The following is a 22,109-nucleotide window of genomic DNA, read 5'->3' on the forward strand; positions in this document are numbered from 1 at the left end:
CATTTTGGTACAACAAAAAAGGATAGGGCTTATACAATTAATGGTAGGGCTTTGGGGTCTTGTAGAACAGAGCGACGTAGGGGTGCAGGTACATATTTCTTTGAAGTTGGTGTCACATATAGACAGGGTGGTTAAAAAAAGCGTTTGGCACATTTGACTTCACTGCTCAGTCCTTTGAGTATAGGAGTTGGGAAGTCATGTTGAGGTTGTACAGGACATTGGTGAGGCCTCTTCTGGAATACTGTGTCCAGTTCTGGTAGCCCAGTTATAGGAAGGATATTATTAAGCTGGAGAGGGTTCAGAAGAGATTTGCCAGGAATGGAAGGCTTGATTTATAGAGAAAGGCTGGGCAGGCTGAGACTTTTTTCACTGGAGCGTAGGAGGTTGAGAGGTGACCTCATACAAGTTTATAAAATAATGAGAGGTATAGATAGAGTTAATGGTAGGTGTCTTTGCCCTTGGATGGGGGAATTCCAAGACTAGGGGGCACATTTTTAAGGTGAGAGGAGAGAGATTTAAAAAAGACACAAGAGGCAATTTTTTTACACAGATGGTGATTCGCATGCGGAGTGAACTTCCTGAGGAAGTGCCAGATACGGGTACATTTACAACATTTAAAAGACATTTGGATAAGTACATGAATAAGAAAGGTCTGGAGGGATATGGGCCAGGAGCAGGTAGGTGGGACTAGTTTAGTTTGGTATTATATTTGGCATGGACTGTTTGGACCAAAGGGTCTGTTTCCGTGCTGTATGACTCTGTGACTCTATTTAAGAGGGATAGATAAGTGAAGCAGGAGGGGTAGCATTCATAATAAGTGATGGCATCAGTACATTAGTAAGAGAGGACTTTTGATCAAAGGATCAAGATGCGATCTTGCCTTGCGCACACCCTGTGCGATGTAACTTGTAGGTCTCTGTCTAGTTGTTTTTTCACCCTACGATCTGTTTTGTCCTTGCTTACTGTAATCTGCCTGTCCTGCTCATAAACAAAGCTTTTCACTATACTTCAGTACACATGACAATAACTCAATCCAAATCAAGTGTACTCAGTTTGGGTGGAGCTAAGAAATAGTAAGGGGAAACGAATATTGGTGGAAGTTGTTCACTGAATATAAAACTGTAATGGTAATGTTGAGCACAGCAGAAACTAGAGATGCATGCAACATGTGTAATTCGTGAACTCAAATTGCATGTAAACTGGGTTAACCAAGTCAGCACTTATGCTATGGGAATGAATTCCTTGAGTATGTACAAAGAATACGTCTGCAGCTGTATGTTAAAGAGCCAACTAGGGTTTGGGGTAGTTTGGATTTGGTGCGGTGTTATGAGAAAAGACTAGTTAATAAACTTGCTGAAAGAAAGCCTTTCTGAAAGTGACCATAATATAATAGAATTTCACATGTAATTTGAATGGGATACAATTCATTCTGAAACTTCAGAAGTCACACGACACCAAGTTCGGAGCAAAAGCTCGTGATTTAAATAAACCTGTTGGACAATGACCTGGTGTCATGTGACTTCTGACTTTATCCACCCCAGTCCAAAACTGGCACTTCCACATTCTGAAATTTTGTCTTAAATATGAGTAAAGTAAACTATGGGAGTATGAAGGGGGTAAGTTGTCTATGATGGATTGGAAAAATACGCAAGGATTTAATGGCAGACAGGCAATGGCTAGTAAAAGTGCAAACATCCAAAGGGCAAGGTGAATCAATCATGGTTAATAAGAGAAATTAAACATTACGTTAGATCAAAGGAAGTGACTTAGAAGTATAACTGAAATAGTGGTGAGGAGATGATTAGGACCAATTTACGCCTAGCAAAGGAGGGCCAAGAAACTGATACGTGAAATGAGAATATAAATAAGAGTTAGCAAGGAGCATAAAAGGTTGAAAAGCTTCTATCAATATGTGAAAGGAAAAAGCTTAGCAAAGATAAATGTGAAACTTTTACAATTGATGATAGCAGAATTTATAGTGGAAAAATCAAACAGTTACTTACCATCTATCTTTCCAGTAAAAATGAAAATCTTCTAGAAATATTAGGCAACCAAAGAGCTTGTGCAACAGAAGAGCTAAATACAAAAGACTCATCAAGTAGTCGTGGATGAAAAATTAGCTGGACTGAGAGTTGATAAATCTTCTAGACACACTGAGCTCCTTCCCAGGGTATTGGAGGTAGCAATAGAAGAGTGTGGATGAATTGGTAATTATCTTTCATAATTCTACAGGTTCTCAAAAGGTTCCTGTGACAGAATGGTAGGAAACATAACCCCACTATTTATGAAGGGAGGCAGTGGGAGAGTAGAGAACTACAGGCCCGTTAGCCTGACATACTTAGTGGGGAGGATTTTAGAATCTATTATAAAGGATTTGATTCTTGGATATTTAAAGGAGAATGATAAAACTGGGCAGTGTCAACATGGATTTACGAAAAAGAAAAACTTAACAATCTTGTCCAAGTTTTTTGAAGATTTTACTTGTGACATAGTCAAAGGAGAATCAATGAATGTACAACTTAAACAGTTAGATGAATTGACTAGAACGTAGAAGATGAAAATGTGAATAAGATAGAGAATATAGAAAGATAGAATATTTCTTAAACAGTGAGAGTTTGGGAAGTGCAGTTGTCCAGAGAGATCTGGGTGTCCTCGTCCATGAGTCACTATGTGTTAACATGCAGGTGCGGCAGGCAATTAGAAAGGCAAACAGCTTGTTGGCATTCATTTCAAGGATAGTCCAGTCTCGAAGTGAAGATGTATATTGAGACCTTACTAAGAATTGTATAGAGTTTTGGTCTCCTTATTTAAGTTGGATTTATTCGCCATATTGGGACTGCATCAGAGATTCACCAAATTAAGCACTGGATTAGCAGGATTGTCTTTTGTGGGAGATTGAGGAAACTGCATCTGTATTCTCTACAATTTCTAAAGATTTTAACGGCGCATATAGATAGGCTGATGACTCTCGATGCTTGGAGGATCATCTGAGGATAATAGGATCATCCTCATTTTAGTACGTCATTTAAGGCTGAGCTGAGGATGAATATCTTCATTTCAAGGTGATGCATCTTTGGAATTCTCTATCCCAGAGGGCTGTGGAAGCTCAATCATTGAGCAGGTTCAGGTCTTAAATGAACAGGTTTATGGAAATTAATGACATTAAGGGGAACAGGGATAGGGCAGGGAAGTGGCACTGAGGAAATGACCAGCCATGGTCTCAAATAGCAGGGCAGAGCCTATGGGCTGAATAGCCTATTCCTGTTCCTATGCAGACCTACTTCTCAGATGTCACTTTTGAAACATCAGCCCTTAAGAAATGCTAATATTGTTAGAACAGGTCATTATAAAATTGTTCACCAAACTTTAGCAGCTGAATACCTTCTTGGTTAGTGTAGTATTCTGATACTTTGTCTAAGCTTCACTCCATCTGGACTTCTATTATCTCTAGAATTGACATACTTTGCAGCGATTGGAATTTCTGTCTAATTTTCAAGTTTTGAGGCAGGCTTTGGGGGGCAGGATGGGTGAGATTAGTTGTGGGAATTTTAAGATGCCACACAAAGATGCAGTATTGTCATAGAACACGGAAACAGATCCTTCGGTCCAACTTGTTCCCCCTGACCAGTAATTCCAATCTGACCTCGTCCCATTGCCTGGGTTTGGCCCATATTCCTCTAACGCCTTTCTATTCATATACCCATCCAGAGGCTTACAAACCTTAAAGTTTGTGTTAACTTAGTCTCTCTTTTACGCCAGAAACTGCTTCCAAAGCAGAAAGCATAGAAAATTTGGAGAAGGAGGGGAGGGGAGGGGAGGGCCATGAACCCCAGGCCTCTGAGTCTTTACTTATCCCTTACAGTCCGTGGAATATGCGGGCACCAGCCCTCACTTACTGAATCAGCTCCTCATTCACTTCCAGGCTGAACTTCCGAACTAGCTCCTCCTGACACCAACGCAAAAGAGACTCCGTATCGCCACTCATCTTCCCTCCGCCACTACCACCTTCATTCTTGGAAGCAGCCATCTAACCGGCCCACGTTCACCCGGAAATATTTCACCCGAGCACACAACACACGTAAACGGTGCAGCCCTCGGCTATACCCACTACAAACTATACCGCCGGCTCTGCACTAACGTTCCGGTCACAAAGACATACAAGTGTTGACTGAGAGAGCCCTTCTCTCACTCAAACCAAGAACCTACATCCTCTGGCGAATGCCAAAGTAAATCAAAGGTACAACAACAATGTACAGTGCACTAAATAAATCAGTTTATTCTAACGACAGCGATAATTTTAGACAGGATTTTGATGTGTTATGATATTTCAAAAATATCACACTCCTTCAATACATGATTTTTGCTTTGGATGTGTCAGCAGCACTAACTATCATACATATTCTGAATTTTTAAAAAATTTTTAGAATATCCAAATAATCTTTCTTGGCCAGGACACTGCGGATATCTCTCCCTCTGTTCTTTCCTCACTAAAGTGCGATATAGGATCTTTTATATGCATCTGAACAGGTAGGCAATACCTCAGTCTAACATATCATCTAAAAAAAGTGGAGAACTGTGTGAATTCGTGGAAGAGTGTGTTCAAAATTCACTGAATTTGGACAACGTTGTATTTCACAGACACATGAATGTTGCTTAGAGGATTCAAAGCAATAAATCTAAACTCTTAATTACTAATACATGATTAACGTTAACTCTGTTTTTTCCTTCACAGATGTTGCCAGACCTGCTGAGCTTTTCCAGCAACTTTGTTTTTGTTCCTGATTTCTTGTACGTGTTTATTTCAGCATCTTCCATCATTCAGTGCAGGGGAATTTAATAGATACAGCTTATCTTCTGCAGCTTCCATATTTTTGTCAAACAGTTGCAAAAAGCACTTTTCACCTCAGCAAACTTGTTGCCAAGTTGTTTGCTAGTACAGTGAGAAAGACCTGCCTCTACTTTCCATCTTGAACACGACTGGATGTTGTTTACTCTTTGCCGTATTCAGCTGTATTGTTTGTCAACACTCCCTTCTTTCTGTCAGCCTGGAGTGGTCATGTTGATTGGGATGACAGGCCACCCTCAACTTTGTTGGTGTTTCCACAATGTACATGTTCAGTATTTGACCAATTTTAGATACCTTTTTAGTAGCTAGTTGATGGGCAGCAATTAGGAAGTACAGCATTCACAATGATCAAAAACATTTCCCTACTCTATCTTACCAGCAAATACACAAAAATTTTAAAGTTCAAACGTAAACACATTTGAATATGGACACTGAAATCACATGCCTAACCTATACTTCAACAATTATTTCCTGAAAAAAATACATTTAGTCGCTGGAGGATTCCCAATTAACTGCAAGCAGCTTATGAATTGGACAACCCTGCTGCAGTGTAGTATTGAGGGAGTGTTGCATTGTCAATGACATCACCTTAGCAGTAAGAAACGTAGAGAAAGCTGGAGAAACTCAGAAGGTCTGGTAGCATCTGTGGAGAGACAAACAAACTTAATGTTTTGAGTCCAGAATCACTCATCTTCAGCAACACTTTCACAGTGTTGTCCAATATATGAGCTGCTTGTATCTAATTAAAGTCAATGCATTGAAGTGTTGGGTGATACATTTTGGTAGAAAGAACATGAAGACATCTTGTAAAATAAAAGATGCTACCCTAAAAGGTGATACCGTCGTTGTCAGCAATCACTCACTAACGATTACGATTGACTACCTAGGAAATTCCTAACCAGTGGTCATGGGTTCTGTGGGTCCTTGCGTGGCTGATGAACCTGATCCTAGAACCATATCTCTGACCACACATTTGGCAGGTGTTTCCTGGAGGAAGTGGTCTTTGACTTTGAGACTATTGGCATTCCTTTCTCCAGTTCCTTTTCAGTACTTGCTCTTGCCGACGGGTGTCCTCCAGGAATTGTGTCCCTTCATACAGGAGTTTCCTCCAAGTTGATTTCTTCTGAGCGAAGATCTCCCATACGTTGTCATCTATGTTGCATTTCTTAAGCAAAGCCTTTAGAGAGTCTTTGGAACACTACTTTTGTCCTCTGTCATTCGAGTGCCTTCCTTGAGCATAGTCAGAAATCACACGACACCAGGTTATAGTCCAACAGGTTTATTTGAAAACCTGGTGTCATGTGATTTCTGACTTTGTCCACCCCAGTCCAACACCGGCACCTCCATATCATTCCTTGAGCATGGTGAAGAAGATTTGCTTTGGTGGTTGGAACTCAGGCATTGTAAGCATGTGGCTAGCCCAGTGGAGTTGGTTGGTGCTGTTGGCTGCTTCAAGACCACTTATGTTGGTACACTGGTCTTCCCAGCTGATGCAAAGAATCCGACTCAAACAGCGTTGGTTCTTCTCAAGGGTCTTGAGGTGGTGTCTGTATGGAGTCCAAGTTTCAGAGCCATATGGAAGAGTTGGAAGGATGACTGCCTTATACACAAGACTCTTGGTATCAACATGGATTATACAGTTATCGAAGACTCTCTTCCTTAGGCATCTGAAGACGGCGCTTACAGATTGGATGTGATGTTGAATGTCTGTATCGACGTCAGTCTTGATGAGAGGTAGCTTCCCAGATAATACATCATAACATTCTATGATTCTATGAATCTAGACTCCCGAGTAAGCCCATCATACCGATTTTATGACTGCTCAGAATGAAAATTATCCAAGAATCATTCCAAAACAAAAGTTCTCCCACGCTTCAAATCTCTCCTTTAGCCTCACCATCAAAAAAAGTTTAATTTATTTGCCATCTTATTATTCTTTGAGAAATGTAATTAAATATAAAATAGCTGTTGTTTACTTACCAACTGTTGTTACAGTAAGGGTGACATTGCATATTCCTCAGTAATTTTCTACAGGGGATTGGATGAATGATTACTTGAAGGAGAAAACTTTGCAAGGCTCTTGGGATATAGCAGGGAAAGTGAGACTAATTGGTTAGCTTTTTCAAAGAGTCTGCACAGGCACAGTAGGCCAAATGGCAGCATCCTTCTATGCTTAGAACAAACCAAAAAAGAAATAGACATTGGAGCTTTATGGTATGGTTTTTTTACCACTATTTCCAACCAAACTGCAATTTTCCTTCTTACTTTGCTGAAAATAATGTTTAAAATAAATATCAACAGGCAACACAAAGAAACTATAATATTACTTGCGGTGTCCAAGTGAGACCAAGATAACTGTCCAAAGAGAAGTCCTGAGAATGGGCAAAAATAAGGTAACTCCCACTGTAACGACTGCATCTGCCTTCGTTACCCTTACTTCAAGTTTAAAATGTCAGGTTTTAAAGATGGATGAAAATGTCTTTTCACTGGGCATTTTGTGGGTAATTGTTGTCAAGTATGCCCCTCTGGCCATTACAATTTATTTAATCTATCCTAATTATTGTAAAGTCCGTTTTTCTTTGGAGTGCATGTCAATGTGTTGAAAATTTAAAATGTGTTCTCACTCTCCCGGCCATTTCTGAACTTTCAGGTGAGCTTACTGAAAGATCAAGGTTTTTGTTTGTTGTCAGGGAGGATATCTGTTGTGAAATGTTTGTTTACCTTCCCTGCATGTCCCTAAGTCTCAGGTAGTAGCCAGTTATCAACCACAGTTGTCTTTTAAAAATTTCAAAGACAAATGTGCAAGTATATCCCAAGAGAAAGCTATCAATTAAAGATTGGGAACAAAGGACATAGCAGCAACAAAGAAATGAAACTAGGCGGACCACCTGGCATCAATCTAGGCATTGGAAAAGACAATAGCATAACTAATTATCGACCCTACTAAGTCTTCTTTACTAACATTGGGGGCTAGTGTCAAAATTGGGAGAGCTGTCTCACAGACTAGTCAAGCAACAGTCTGACATAGTTGTACTCATGGAATCGAACCTTACAGGCAATGTCTTAGATATCACCATCACTGTCCCTGGATATATTCTGTTCCACCAGCAGTAAAGACCCAGCAGAGGTGGTGGCACAATGGTATACAGTTGGGAGGGAGTTGCCCTAGGAGTCCTCAACATTGACTTTGGAGCCCATAAAGTCTCATGGCATTAGGTTAAACATGGGCAAGGAAACCTCCTGCTAATTACCATGTACCATCTTCCCTTACCTGATGAATCAGTACTCTTCCATGGTGAACAACATTTGGAGGATACACTGTGGGTGGCAAGGGTGCAAAAGGTATTCTGGTTGGGGGATTTCAGTGTCCACCAGGAAGAGTGGCTCAGGAGCAGCACGACTGATCCAAGGAAATTGCTGCTAGACTGGATCTGTTGAGGTGGTGAGGGAACCAACAAGAGGGAAAAATATACTTGACCTCATCATTAACAATCTGCTATCTGCAGATACATCTGTCCATGACAGTATTGGTAAGAGTGACCACTGCACAGTCCATGCGGAGATGAAGTCTCACTTTTACATTGAGAATACCTCAGTTGTATTGTGTGGCACTATCACTGTGCTAAGAGGGGCAGACTTTGAACAGATCCAGCAACTCGAGACTGGGCATCCATGAGGTGCTGTGGGCCATCAACAGCTGCAGAATTTTACTCCAGCATAATCTGCAACCTCAAGGCCTGTATATCCACCACTCAGCCATTACCATAAAGCCTGGGGGCAACCCTGGTTCAATGGAGAGGGCATGCCAACAGCACCAGGCATACCTGAGAATGAGATCTCAACCTGCTGAAACAACATGAGCTCCCAACTCCTTGACACAATACACTGACCAATAAAGGCAAGCGTATGAGACACCTTCTTTACTATCCTGTCTATCTGTGACTCCACTTTCAAGGAACTATGAACCTGCATCCCAAGGTTTCTTCATTCAGCAACACTCCCCAGTACCTCACCATTAAGTATATGAGTCCTGCCCTGATTTGCCCTACTGAAATGCAGCACCTCACATTTATCTAAATTAAGCTCCATCTGCCCCTCCTCGACCCATTTGCTCATCTGATCGAGGTCCCATTATACTCTGAGATAACCTTCTTCCCTGTCCACTACACCACCAATTTTGGTCCCATCTGCAACCTTACTAACCATACTGTCTATATTCACATCCAAACCATTTGTGTAAATGAGAAAAAGCAGCGGACCGAGCACCAATCTTCTAGGACTCCTCAGATACTGAAGCAGTTCACGTTCAAATGCAACAAGACCTGGACAATATCCAGACTTCGGCTGACGAGATACATTTGCACCACACAATTGCCAAATAATGATCGTCTCCAATAAGAGACAATCTAACCATTGCCCCTTGACATTCAAAGATGTTACCAGTAATGAATCCTCCACTATCAACTTCCTGAGGGTTAGCTATGATCAGAAAATCAACTGGACTCGCCATATAAACACAGTGGCTACAACAGCAGGTCAGAAGCTAGGAATATTGCACAAAGTTACTCGCCTCCTGACTGTCCAAAGCCAGTCCACCATCGACAAGGCACAAGTCAGGTGTGTGATAGAATACTGCCCACTTGCCTGGATGAGTGCAGCTCCAACAATACTCAGGATGCTTGACACCATCCAGATTGAAGCAGATTGCTTGATTGGTACCACATCCACAAAGATCTACACCCTCCACCACTAATGCTCAGTACCAGCAGGGTTTACTATCTAGAAGATGCAGAAGTTCACCAAAGATCCTTTGACAGCACCTTTCAAGTCCACCAACACTTCCATCTAGAAGGACAAGGTCAGAAGATACATAGGAACACCAAATTCCCCTTCAAGTCACTCACCATCCTAACTTGGAAATTTATCATCATTCTTTCACTATCACTGGGTCAAAATCCCAGAAATCCTTCCGTAAAGCATTGTGGGTCTACCTACAGCACATGAGCTGTAGCGGTTCAAAAAAGCAGCTCACCATCACCTTCTCAAAGGCAACTAGGAATGGGCAATCAGTGCTGGCCAGCCAGTGATGTCCACCTGCAGTGCAACTATCTCCATATACTATTGCCAATTACCATTTACTTTGAGTAATTGCATAAGGATATTTATTTTATGTCTAAAGTCCACGGCCTAAACTAAATTAAAAATATTAAACAAAAACCACAGCAAATTTGGAAGTTGTGCATGTGTTTAAAATAGTTAATCAATTTTCTTCCATTTATAGTTCCAATCTAAATTTGGCAAATTTAATCTTGCATGATATCATAGTCAAAGCCTCTTACTGGCAGTGTTCAAGTGGCAAGAAAACAAATAGGATTATGGAGAAAAGGTATGTGTTTGGCATTAAGTCAAAATTATCAGACAGCTGATGCAGACTTGATGGGTTGAATAGCTTTCTTCCATGATGTAATGATTCTGTAAACATCAAAGGGTAATTCTTGGTTTAGTGCCAACTACCAAATAATCAAATCCAGAAGCTAATGGTCTGCGGACATAAATTCAAATCCCACCCTGCCAGTGGGAGGAATTCAAATTCAGTGAATAAATTTGGAATTAAAAAGCTAGCGTCACTGCAAAATCCATCTAGTCTGGTAGTGCCCTTCTGGGGAGAAAATCTGCCATTGTTATTCAGTCTGGTCTTCATGTGACTCCAGACTTACAGCAAATTTGACTCTTAACTGCCCTTCGAAACAGCCCAGTAAGCCACTCCATTGTAGAATTCTAAGTTTTAAACATTCTGTATCTACCGCCTCATCCACATCCCAGGAAGGAATTTTTTAAAAAGACAAGGTTCCGCATGGTAGACTGGCCAACAAAGTTAGATCACATGGAATACAGGGAGAACTAGCCATTTGGATGCAAAATTGGCTAGATGGTAGAAGACAGAGGGTGATAGTAGATGGATACTTTTTGGACTGGAGGTCTGTGACCAGCGTGTGCTGCAGGGATGGGTGCTGGGTCCACTGCTTTTTATCATCTATATAAATGATTTGGATGTGAATAAAGGAGGTATGATTAGTAAATTTGCAGAAGAAACCAAAATTGGACAGCAAAGAAGGTTACCTCAGAGTACAACGGGAACTTGATCAGATGGGCCTATAGGCCGAGGAATAGCAGGTGGAGCTTAATCTAGATAAACATGAGGTGCTATGCTTTCGTAGGGCAAATCAGGGCAGGCCTTATGCACTTAATGGGAAGGTCCTGGGGAGTGTGGCCGAACATAGGGACCTTGGAGTGCAGGTTCATATTTCTTTGAAAGTAGAGTCGCAGGTAGACAGATTAGTGAAGAAGGCACTTGGTAAGTTTACCTTTATTGGTTAGTGCATTGAATACATGAATTGGGAGATCGTGTTGCGGCAGTACGGGTCATTGGTTAGGCCAGTTTTGGAATACTGCATGCAGTTCTGGTCTCCTTGCTATAGAAAAGATGTTCTGAAACTAGAAAGGGTTCAGAAAAGATTTACAAGGATGTTGCCAGGTTTGGAGTGTTTGAGCTATAGGGAAAGGCGGAATAGGCTGGGGCTATTTTCTCTGGAGTGTCAGAGGCTGAGAGGTGACCTTATAGAGATTTATAAAATCATGAGAGGCATGGATAGGGTGAATAGTCAGGTCTTTTCCCCAGGATAGGGAAGTCCAAAACTAGAGGGCATAGGTTTAAGGTGAGAAGGAAGAGATTTAAAAGGGACCTAAGGGGCAACGTTTTCACGCAGAGGATGTGCGTGTATGGAAATATCTGCAAGAGCAAGTGGTGAAGGCTGGTACAATCACAACATTTAAAACACATCTGGATGGGCAAATGAATTGGAAGGGTTTACAGGGACATGGGCAAAATGCTGGCAAATGGGACGAGGTTAATTTAGGATATCTGGTTGGCATGGACGAGTTGGACAAAAGAGTCTGTTTCCATGCTGTACATGTCTGTGACTCTTAAGAATATGTTTTGATAACTTTTGAACTGTTTGAAACCATCTAATAATTGTACTGTTATTTGAGGCAAAAATTACTTATGGGAGAAAGTAAAAGATATGATTGGATTTCATTTTAAAAATACCTAAAGGTCTAATTCTACCAAAGCAAATAATCAAGGATGCCTTGATTTGATTTATTTATGGTCACGTGTACCTAGGTACAGCAAAAAGTTTCGTTTTGCACGGGCAGATCATACGATACAAAATGCAGAGGGTAATAGAACAAAGCAAAGAATACAATGTTATAGCTGCAGAGAAGGCACACAAAGAGTGAAATCAACATTAAATTTAAAATTTGAGAGGTTCATTCAAAAGTCTAATAACAGCAGGAAGAAACAAATCGGAAGTTGCTGGAAAAGTTCAGCAGGTCTGGCAGAATCTGTGAAGGAAAAACAGAGTTAACGTTTCAGGTCTGAGGAAGGGTCACCGGACCCGAAATGTTAACTCTGTTTATTCCTTCACGGATGCTGCCAGACCTGCTGAACTTTTCCAGCAACTTCTGTTTTGTTTCCTGGTTTACAGCATCCTCAGTTCTTTCGTTTTTTAACAGCAGGAAGAAGCTGTTCTTGAAACTATTTGTATTTATATACAAATTTGAACCATGTGTCTGATGGAAGATGGTGTGAAGGGAATATAACCACAGTGGGAGGGTCATTGATTATGTTGGTTGCTTTCCGGAGGCAGCAGGAAGTACACATGGAGTCAACGTATAGACGGCTGTTTTGCATGATGGACTGGGCTGTGTTCAGACTCACTGTAGTTTCTTTCGGTCTCGAGAAGAGTAGTTGCCATACATGCTGTGATGCATTCAGAGAGAATACTTTCTATGGTGCATCTACAAAAATTGGTAAGAGTCTTTGTATGCATGCTGAATTTCCTTAGCCTCCTGAGGAAGTAAGGACATTGTGCTTTCTTGACCATTGTGTCAACATGGGTGGACCAGGACAGATTGTTATGATCATCACTCCCAGGAACTTGACACTGTTGACCATCACCAATGACACAGAAAGGGGTGTGCCTCCACTTCACTTCCTGAAGTCAATGACCATGTCCTTCATTTTGTTGATGTTGACAGAAAAATTGTTATCTTTACATCATGCTATTAAGCAATCAATCTCTTCCCTGTATTCTGTCTTGCGTTGTTTGCAATCTGCCGTACAAGGATGGAAATGGAGTTGGGTATTGAATTTTACTTTGCAGCCGTGAGGGTATAAGGAGTCTGGTAGGGTGCTGAGTACGCAGCCTTGCAGGGCACTGGATTATGCTGGAGGAGATGTTGTCGCCAATTCTTAGTGATTGCGGTCTATGGGTCAGGAAGTCAAGGATCCAGTTACAAAGCGGGCGTAGAGAACTAGGTCTCAGAGTTTTGAAATGAGTTTGTAATTTTGGTGTTGAAATGTAGTCAATGAGCAATGGACTTGCATTCTGGACTTTAGAAATTGGATCCTTCAATTAAAATTATAATCACAATTGTCCTGACATTCACTCATTCATTCTAATTGCTCTGGGTAAAAGTAAACCTGCAATTATTGAAGTTAAGTCAGCAAACAAAAAAAAACCGGGAAAATGAAAGTCCCGCCAAACCACCGCGATTCCTATTGGTCTATGCCCATATCAATCACGTCGGTTTGCCCATTAATTGGATAATCACCTAAAGTCGATCCACTTGTTCCCGGGAGACGCAAAACAACTTTAATGAAAGTAAATTTCAATCCCTCCTTACCTCCTACTGAAATGCCAGTGGATTTATTCGATACACTCTGCTTTAAAATGTGTTCTTTCTCAGAATTATCACAAATGTGAAATAAAACCTCGCTTTCCCGCCACACATTCTCTGTCCCATTCCCCCCACCCCGTCAAAGCCGCCTGTTGATTGGTGAGTAGGTGCAGACGGTTTTATGAGACCCTCGCTCCGATTGGCGCATCTCGGGAAGAAAAATGAGCCGAGGCGCTGGATTGGGTAGCATCGCCCGGCTCCCACCAGCCGTGTGCGGGCTGGCCAATGGCGAGCTGCGATTGGCTGAGGGAGAAGGCGCGAGCCGGGCCGCCGGTTTAAAAAGCGGGAGGCGGGAGCCGCGCGAGGCTGGCCCCCTCCAACAACCCCCCGACGAAGATGGTCCGTACCAAGGCTGACAGCCCGTCCACCTCCACCGGCTCCTTTCGCAAAGGTGAGGGCAGTGCAAAGAAACCGTCCGTCTCCCGCCCACAGATTCCCGGCGGTATCCATAGTCGTTCTCATTCCCCCGCCCGCCCCGCCTTTCTCTCCGGTCCGTCGCTGTGGGTATGAACGCGGCTCCCCGCTGTGCCGGGGTGGGCGATGTCGAGCGGGCGTCGCCACCGCCGCCTCTCTCCCTTCAGCTCCGAGTGTTTACCGCAGGCCTGAATTGTCTCGTCCGTTAACAGGGTTGTCTCTACGGATACCCTCCTCCCTCCCCTTTCCTTCTAGACGTTTTGGCGGGAGGGTTGTTATTTTTGTCTTGGTATGCCGTGCTCCCCGCGGATATCGATGTGGGAGGGGAGGGCGGTTCTTCCCGCGGCGATCCAAACCCACCCCACCCACCACCACCACCCCAACGTGGTCAGCTTTGGTCATCCTCCGGCGAGATTCTCGATTTGTCCAAGGCCAGGATCCCGGGGTTGGCTTTTATTTATCTTCCCCACACTCCCGAACAGTTGGCTGGTTCTTTGAGTATTAAATAGCTTCCTTTTGTGGTAAGTCACCTCCCGAGGCGATTCACTAGTGGGTTATCAAACAATCTGGCACTTTTAGGAACGGATCCGTATGACCCAGAGTTTTGTCCGTAAGATTGTTTTATTTTGTTTTCAGGCAAAAATAAAATTTACATGTCTGTTGTCTGACATCAGTCGCAAGTGCTTAGCAGATCAGGCAGCAATTCCGCGATAAACTTGTTAAACTACGGAATGTTAACAATTTTCTTTCGTTTCTACAGATGCTACTGAGTCTCTCTCCAGCGCATTCTATTTGTGTTCCAGCTCAAGCAATATATGTGGGATGACAGTTAACGCTGCAGGTCAATTTTACATCAACTGATGAGTCTTTTAGGAGACTTGCTTTTAAGCAAGTGGAAAGAGGCAGGAGTACAAAAAGGAAGGTGTGTGGAGAATGAGATGACATGCCAAAAGTCAGGATGGACTAAATGAAATGAGGCTTGATCGTAGCTGTGCGCTTGGTTATTGGTCTCCATGTGTCCACTGACAGGTCACCATAGATCTAACGACTTCTGCTTTGAACTATAATTAATCTAAATCCCCTTGTATTGCAGTCGTGCTTGCTTTAATGTTGTGTCCCAAGGTTTTTTGTGTATATCAGCCTACAATTACACTGAACTGTAGGAGGTTGCACGAAGTCTGGAACAACTAACAAAAAAACTTTAATGCTTGATCTTGGTATGACTTTAAAAGTAAGAGGTGTTAGTAGATCTTTAAGAAAGTTGTTCCAGCGCTCAGATTTTACTCAGCGGAAGTGAGTGAAAACACTTTATTTTGCCTGATTTCATTTCATTGAAAATCCTGCATTCACTTTGCATCAGGCACCCAAAGAATTACTTTCTTTATTGATTTTTAATTTTTCTGTCTTTGGATACTGCAAGGATCAGAACTTTGGGATGCTAGCTATTTAGAATGTAAAAGTTTGCACATTGAATTCCATCCCATGTTGAAGCCTGCAGGTAATACAAAGCTAAGTAGGGATATCTTGAAGATATAAAGCAGTTTCAAGACAACCTGAGCAAGAATATGGCAGTGGAACATAACATGCAAATGTTTTTACATTTGGTAGGAAAGATGCAGAGTATTTCTTTAAATGATAACAGGAAGTGTAAAGTACAGTTGCTTTAAATCTCTGAAGTCTAACAGGTGCAGCAAGCTATTAAGCCTAATGCAATTTTAGTGTCTATCACAAGGATTTGTGCGCAGTTCTAATGTGATGTTTTGGCACCTACTATATCCCAGCTTGGTTAAATGGTATTTGGAATGCTGTGCAGTTTTAGTTCCTACTTTATGAATACTTTTTTGTGGAGAGAGTTGACATTCCCTCGAAGTTGCACAGCCACTAGGTGGTGCTCTGAATGTTAATCAGTTGGGGTGTCTGGAGGAAGAGACTTGGGCAATGTTTGGAGGGAGTACAATGGTTTGCTTGACTGGTCACTATGATGTCAGGATTGTCCTGTGAAGAAACTGGGCAAAGCCTGTATTCTCTGGACTTCTGAATTAGGTGATCTCATTGAAACCTAAAAAATATTTGGTAGACAGGGTGGATGCAGGTAAGATTTATACAAGATGTAGGAGCAGAAGTAGGCCATTCAGCCCATTGAGTCTGCTCTGCAATTCATGATGCATGGCTGAGCTGAAGTCTCAATTCCCCTTTTCTGAACCCTTGATTACCTTGGTTTTTTAAATTCTGTTTCAGCTTTAAATATTTAATGACCCAGCCTCAGTTCCTCCTAACTAGGGAAATAATTTGAGAAGAGTGAAACTTGATCTGCAGAACATTAGACTTCACTAACCCTGTGGCCTCTGGAAGCTCATTATTTGAATATGCTTAAAGTAGTGATAGATTTGGTTACTGATAACATAGCATTATGTTTTAAAGACATTTGGAGTGTTTGCTCAGCTGTGATGGAAAATTTCACATGAAAGCACTTATCTCTGAACATAAGTTTCCCTTGTGACTTTTCTAGGACACTGCTTCCATGTGAATTGAAGATTGATGTAAACTGGTAGGATTGCATATTAGATGTACTGTTTTTCAATTTTTATAGGTAAGCCATTCCAATTTAGCAAGAAGCTATGAATTTGGTAGGACTACCTTTCTTTACCTACTCCAGGATTGGTGATTTGTCCACTGTCCATGATATTCTGTAACATTCTTTTTAATGTGGAAAAATCCTGACTAAAGAATGAAGCCTGTTTCCTATAGTCAATAGGAAACAGTCCCTTCTGGTCTTCCTCTTCTAGTTCAACATTCTAGTGTCACTGATCTTAGATGCTTACCTGATTAGTGTGCTTTACATAACTTTATTTGCAGTGTACTGGTGCTCTTGGTTTAGAACTGAAGGTCAAGGCCTTTTTTAAAAGTCACTAACCAGATTCTTGTTTTGACTTTTGTTAGTATAGCTTGTCATGTGGGAGACACTCAGTCATTGCCTTTTGTCTTAACAGCTGTTGCTGCCAGAGCACCAAGGAAGGCACTTGGGTGTGCAAGTGCAGCCAATGTCTCTCTAACATCTCCTGGGAAAAAAGGTATGTAATGAACAATTCTTGGTTAATCAACCAGCAGCCTACAATCTCTTAAAATAAGAGGTATAAGCAATAACTTTACATTGGGCTTCACAGTGATCCAAATTTTGCATAATGTTCTTTGCAGCAGTGATAGTTTGAACTTGTCAAAGCTTTTCCAAATCTGTTTCAATTGGCTAAGCTTAATTAATTTTTCGGCTTATCTCTAATTGCTTGAGGCTTTTGGATTTTCAGTTTTCACTTGGGCATAAAGCTCCTTTATTCAATATTTAAGTGATCAACATGGGACGGGGAGAGAATGAAAGTGCCTTTAAAGAAAAATTGACCTCATTAGGGCCTGTTAAAGAACAAGGAGTAATTATTTATTTTAGATATGAACCCACAAACTTGAGTACTCAAGTTCCATCTTCATCTTTTGAAAATGGCTCCTTTTTGTATGTAGATAAGTATGAGGATTTAGTGACTGAGGTGAGTTAGCTTGCATGGTCAACAGCTGAAGACTAGATAATTGAGTATTTATCAAGGTTAGTGAATTTCATCCATCTGATTTATTTCAAACTTGAAAAATTTTCACAACCCAGTTTAATTGTTTCCCATTCCCAGTAAAATGGGAGGACTTGCTGCAAGCTTTGGTTAATGGGATATTTTGTGGTTAACAGAAAACAAATATGCTGGTGGGAACCCAGTATGCCCAAGACCTACCCCAAAGTGGCAGAAAGGGATTGGAGAATTCTTTGGTCCTTTCAAACAGCCTGGAAAGGAGAATACAGAACCCTCAGATGTCAGCAGTAGCAGCAAGGCTGGAACAAGTAAAGCTCCAAGGAGGTAAATTTTACCACTCATTCTTCAATGGCATGCTTCCTTTATGGCTTGGTGATGTGGTTCTTAGCTGGAATGTCCTTGGGTTCTGACCCAAGTAAAGCTGGGCATGTTACTGCTTTGCAAGGACAGCATATTGTCGAAGATCTTCTTCAGTTGACATCGCTCCAAATAACAAGTGGGGTGGTTTTGACACTGCTATCCTAGGTTGCTGTGATTAGTAATTGTCCTAGCAGGTGTTGACCAATGTGATATAAACATTTCCTGAACACAAGATTTTTCCCACTGTATTCATGCTTTGGGCTTTGAGTATTTTTAAAATAGTCAACTGTATAGCCATAACACTTTGAGACTTGATACATCCAAGATACTGCAGTTTGCTTCAAATATCTGACCTCCCCTGCAGCATGGCAATAGGTACACTTTCAAATTTCCCTTCTGAGGTAATCTTTCTGGCTCAGCTTCAAGAATTTGCTGCTTGTAATGCAGTTATGGAATAACTACCATGAGGGCTGTTGCAATCTAAAGATCATTAACTCAGTGATTTAGGGTGATGGATGTTTCCAAGCCAATATTACAGCAGCTCAGTGGCTAGCACTGCTGCTTCACAGCACCAGGGACCCAGTCTGATTCTACCCTCTGGTCACTGTCTGGGTGGAGTTTGCACATTCACCCCATGTCTGCATAAGTTTCCACTAGGTGCTAGAATTTTCTTCCCACAGTCCAAAGATATGCAAGTTAGGTGGATTGGCCATGTTAAATTATCCATGGTATTCAGGGATGTGTGGGTTAGATGCATAGAGCTTGGAAATGTATAGTTACAGGGATTGGATAGGATGCTGTTCAGAGGGTTGGTGTGGACTTGTTGGGCCAAATGGCCTGTTTTCACACTAGGATTTGTATATATAATATAACTATATACAGTCTGAAGATTAATCTTTTTCAAGGAAGTTAAAAATGAGATTTGGAGAAATATTTCACTTTGTTCTGCCTAGGGCACATGTTCTACCTGAGGACTTGGAGGAAGCGGCTTCAGATGAAGAGAACTGAATACCACTTGCCCACCATCATGTCTAATACTTGAACAGATCTTGGCGTGTATATTTGTATATATGTCTATTGCTATGTAGTATGGATTTCTTAGTTGTCTTGTACAGTTGAAATACCATTAAAGCCATAACTACAGAACTGATTTAAAAATTACTAGCTGAGTATTTTGGTCCAGGACCAGTGGTCCCTCAGCTAAATGAGACTTTCTGTCTACATAATTATTTGTTTTATTATCTTTTTGACTTGTACTCATGTTGATGGGTGGGGTTAAAAATAAAATTTTTCATGAACCAAGGCCTATAACCTATTTTAGTGACCTTGCTGTATCTTTACAATTTATCTTTTTATAATAAATTTTAAGCTGTGCCGAACTCACTAATTGGTTTCTTTGTGAATATCTAGCAAGTCTCAACAAATGAAATGTTAACTTCTCGGTGGGATTATGCATTTATTGGAAGGAATTTTCCTTGCATTGGCATTTCCAGCTTTATTCTTGTATTCACTTCCTAATGTCAGTGTTTCAAAATACCAACAGTGAAGGAATAATGTTACATTACAAAGTCCTAGATGGTGAGTGACTTGGAAATGAATGTGCAGGTATTCATGAATTTGCTGCCTATATCACTAGGTGGTCAATTTGATAGATGCTGTGTAGGGATCTTGCAGCTGTAGTATGCCACTACTCAGCAGAAGCAATAATGTTTTGTGATTTTTTTTTTTAAAAGTGGGTTGCTTTCTCCTGAACAGTTGAGCTGCTAGAGTGTTGGAACTGCTTTCATTCAGGGATGTAGGGAATATTTCACCACCCTCCTAGTTTCCAGTTGTGGGTGGTTGACTGACTGGGGAGTCAGGTGTAACTGGCATGATTCCCAGCAGTGAAGAATATAGTGGCAACATCAAGAGATGACTAAAATTTGCTCACTGGTGATGGTCATTGGCACTCTACAAATTTGCCACTTGTCCAAAGTGAATATTGTCCATCTTGTGGCACTTGGGCATGGGCTGCAGAATATGAATAGTGAGCAACTATGCAATCAATGAATACCACTGGACAGAAGGTCATTGAAACAACTGAAGATACTTAAACTTGAGACATTGTCCAGAAAGACTCCTACAATGATGTCCTGGAATTAAGATGACTGCCCTTCAACCAAAACCACTTTCCTTTTGTGGTATGAGTGTCTGTGGCCAGCAGGTTATTTCCCCTGATTTTCCTTTAGCTTTACTGGTGCTCCTTTGATCCTGGTCTCAAGTCAGATATGGCCTTGATGTTGAGTCAGGAGCTGACTAATCATTGTAGAACCCAATGTTTATGAGCAGGTCATAGCAATCAAGCAGTATTTGCTTGACTCTGGTCACAAGTAGATTGGCAGTAACTGACCATGTTGGATTTGTTTTTGTATGCAGGACACAACTGAGCAAACATTCAGTGCTGCTATTGTCTTAAGATGCTACCAGCTCAGGCAATAATGCTAGTACCAAGTCTTGGGTGCAGGTCAACATGCTACTCTGACTTAGTGGGAGAGCACTACATAGTATAACTAGATTTTCTTTGCCTGTGTTTTGACTTGATGAGACTTCAATGTTTTGAATAAATCCTGACAATGTGGCAATTCCTATCTGATTTGCCCTCTTGAGGGGAGAACACTTTTTGAGGTACAAAAGTGAGGGGCATAAGTCAGGAAGAAACCCCTCCCTTTTGGTGGAATTGATGACTGGGGGTGTAAGTTCAAGGCAATGGGCAGGAGGTTTACAGATGAGGGGGGAAACCTCACTGGGTGGTAGGAATCTAGAACTTGCTTATAAAAGTGTGGTGGACACCTTCCTATTTAGATGTGCACTTGCAATGCCAAGGCTATGGGTCAAGAGCTGGAGAACTGGATTAGAATAGTTAGATGGTTGTTTTTGACTGCTGAAAGATCTTTCTCTGCTATTGACCTGACTTTATACACTGTACTAGTACTGCTGGCTGGACACAGGTACAAGACCTCTCCAGTGATATTCTGTGAACTTCCATACTTGACTAGTCTTGAGAAATCTCCCCAGTTTTGATACCATGTTCCAGATGTTAGGATTTTGCAGGTGCAACATGGCTGTTTGTTAGTTCTGATACCTAAGTTGATATCGGGTCCTCTGTCTGATTTCATTCCTTTTGAGACCTGATAGAGTAGATGACCCAAGTCATTTGAGGACAGTTGAGTAAACTGCATTGTGGGTCTAGACCAGCTGACTTCCTCAAAGGTCATTAGTAAATTTATGGTCATTTTGAGATTAGTGCTTCCCACTGAATTGCTGTCCCTACATGAATTGAGTTAAAAAATCTTGCTGTTATGCAGTCATTTCTAGCCTAAGTTTGTAAATCAACCTAGAAATTCCAGTCTAGCAAACACTGGCCTGTCAATAACAGAAATTTAAAGGTGAAATGTTTGACTAATGTTGGTTAGTCCCATTGAATGACCTTGGATTCCCACTGAAGTCTTCTGTTATTGACAAGTCTTCAATCTGTTTTACTGAAAATAATCCATTTAAATGAACATGATAGCAAAGTGTCTTGGGCTAACTAAGAGTTTTGATGCCAAGTAGTAGAGAAATGGGATGTTCCCCATTGGCTAATGTCAAACCTATCAAAGAAGAATGTGCTTTTTTTTGAGTTCCTTAAGAGAGTATCTGAGAATCAAACATCTTCAGTTGCTTTATCAATGACCTTCACTTAATAAAATCACAGGTGCACAATGTTCATCTCAATTCAATTTTTTTTTAAGCATCTCCCAATCCCACACAGAAGGACAAAAGGATCAGATGTATGGAAATGCCACTAAATCCATGTTTGATTGTGCCATTCTGATTTGAACATATACTTTCATTGTTACTGGGTCAAAATCCTGGATTCCCTCTGTAATAGCACTGATGGAGTGGTTTCACCATCTGATCTGCAGTGGTTCAAGAGCAGCAATTACGCACTCATAATAAATTGCCATCCTTGCCAGTGAAACCCACAACATTAGATTTACCAAAAAAAAATTTCCTGTACATTAATTAATATACTCAATCCATAAAAATCCAAAAGTGGTATCCCCAAAGGCCTTGTAAGTAAAGGCACCAAGCTCTAT

General features: G+C 41.2%; 2 protein-coding genes across 2 annotated transcripts in view; one reads left to right on the plus strand and one right to left on the minus strand.

Moving 5' to 3' along the window:
• trip4 (thyroid hormone receptor interactor 4) overlaps nucleotides 1-4,148 on the minus strand; it is a 43,241-nt gene extending 39,093 nt beyond the window's left edge. Inside the window, exon 1 of the mRNA XM_048617285.1 lies at nucleotides 3,897-4,148. Within this exon, the coding sequence (XP_048473242.1) occupies nucleotides 3,897-4,027 (131 nt within the window). The 5' untranslated portion in view covers nucleotides 4,028-4,148. The remainder of the gene's footprint in view (nucleotides 1-3,896) is intronic.
• Nucleotides 4,149-13,841: 9,693 nt separating this feature from the next.
• pclaf (PCNA clamp associated factor) lies at nucleotides 13,842-19,374 on the plus strand. The gene is made up of 4 exons (XM_020526041.2): nucleotides 13,842-14,039; nucleotides 17,053-17,133; nucleotides 17,790-17,955; nucleotides 18,945-19,374. The coding sequence occupies exons 1-4, from the start codon at nucleotides 13,985-13,987 to the stop codon at nucleotides 18,997-18,999; spliced, it is 357 nt and encodes a 118-aa protein (XP_020381630.2). The 5' UTR covers nucleotides 13,842-13,984; the 3' UTR covers nucleotides 19,000-19,374.
• Nucleotides 19,375-22,109: the final 2,735 nt, after the last annotated feature.

The sequence above is a fragment of the Rhincodon typus genome, chromosome 36 (assembly GCF_021869965.1).
Source record: "Rhincodon typus isolate 14 chromosome 36, sRhiTyp1.1, whole genome shotgun sequence".
Taxonomy (NCBI): Eukaryota; Metazoa; Chordata; class Chondrichthyes; order Orectolobiformes; family Rhincodontidae; genus Rhincodon; species Rhincodon typus.

Excerpts from the sequence above, each read along its gene's own strand:
- pclaf (XM_020526041.2), top strand. The coding sequence starts at position 13,985 with ATGGTCCGTACCAAGGCTGACAGCCCGTCCACCTCCACCGGCTCCTTT. Across the intron at positions 14,040-17,052 it reads CACCGGCTCCTTTCGCAAAG|CTGTTGCTGCCAGAGCACCA; the intron begins GTGAGGGCAGTG and ends TTGTCTTAACAG. Across the intron at positions 17,956-18,944 it reads ACAAGTAAAGCTCCAAGGAG|GGCACATGTTCTACCTGAGG; the intron begins GTAAATTTTACC and ends TGTTCTGCCTAG.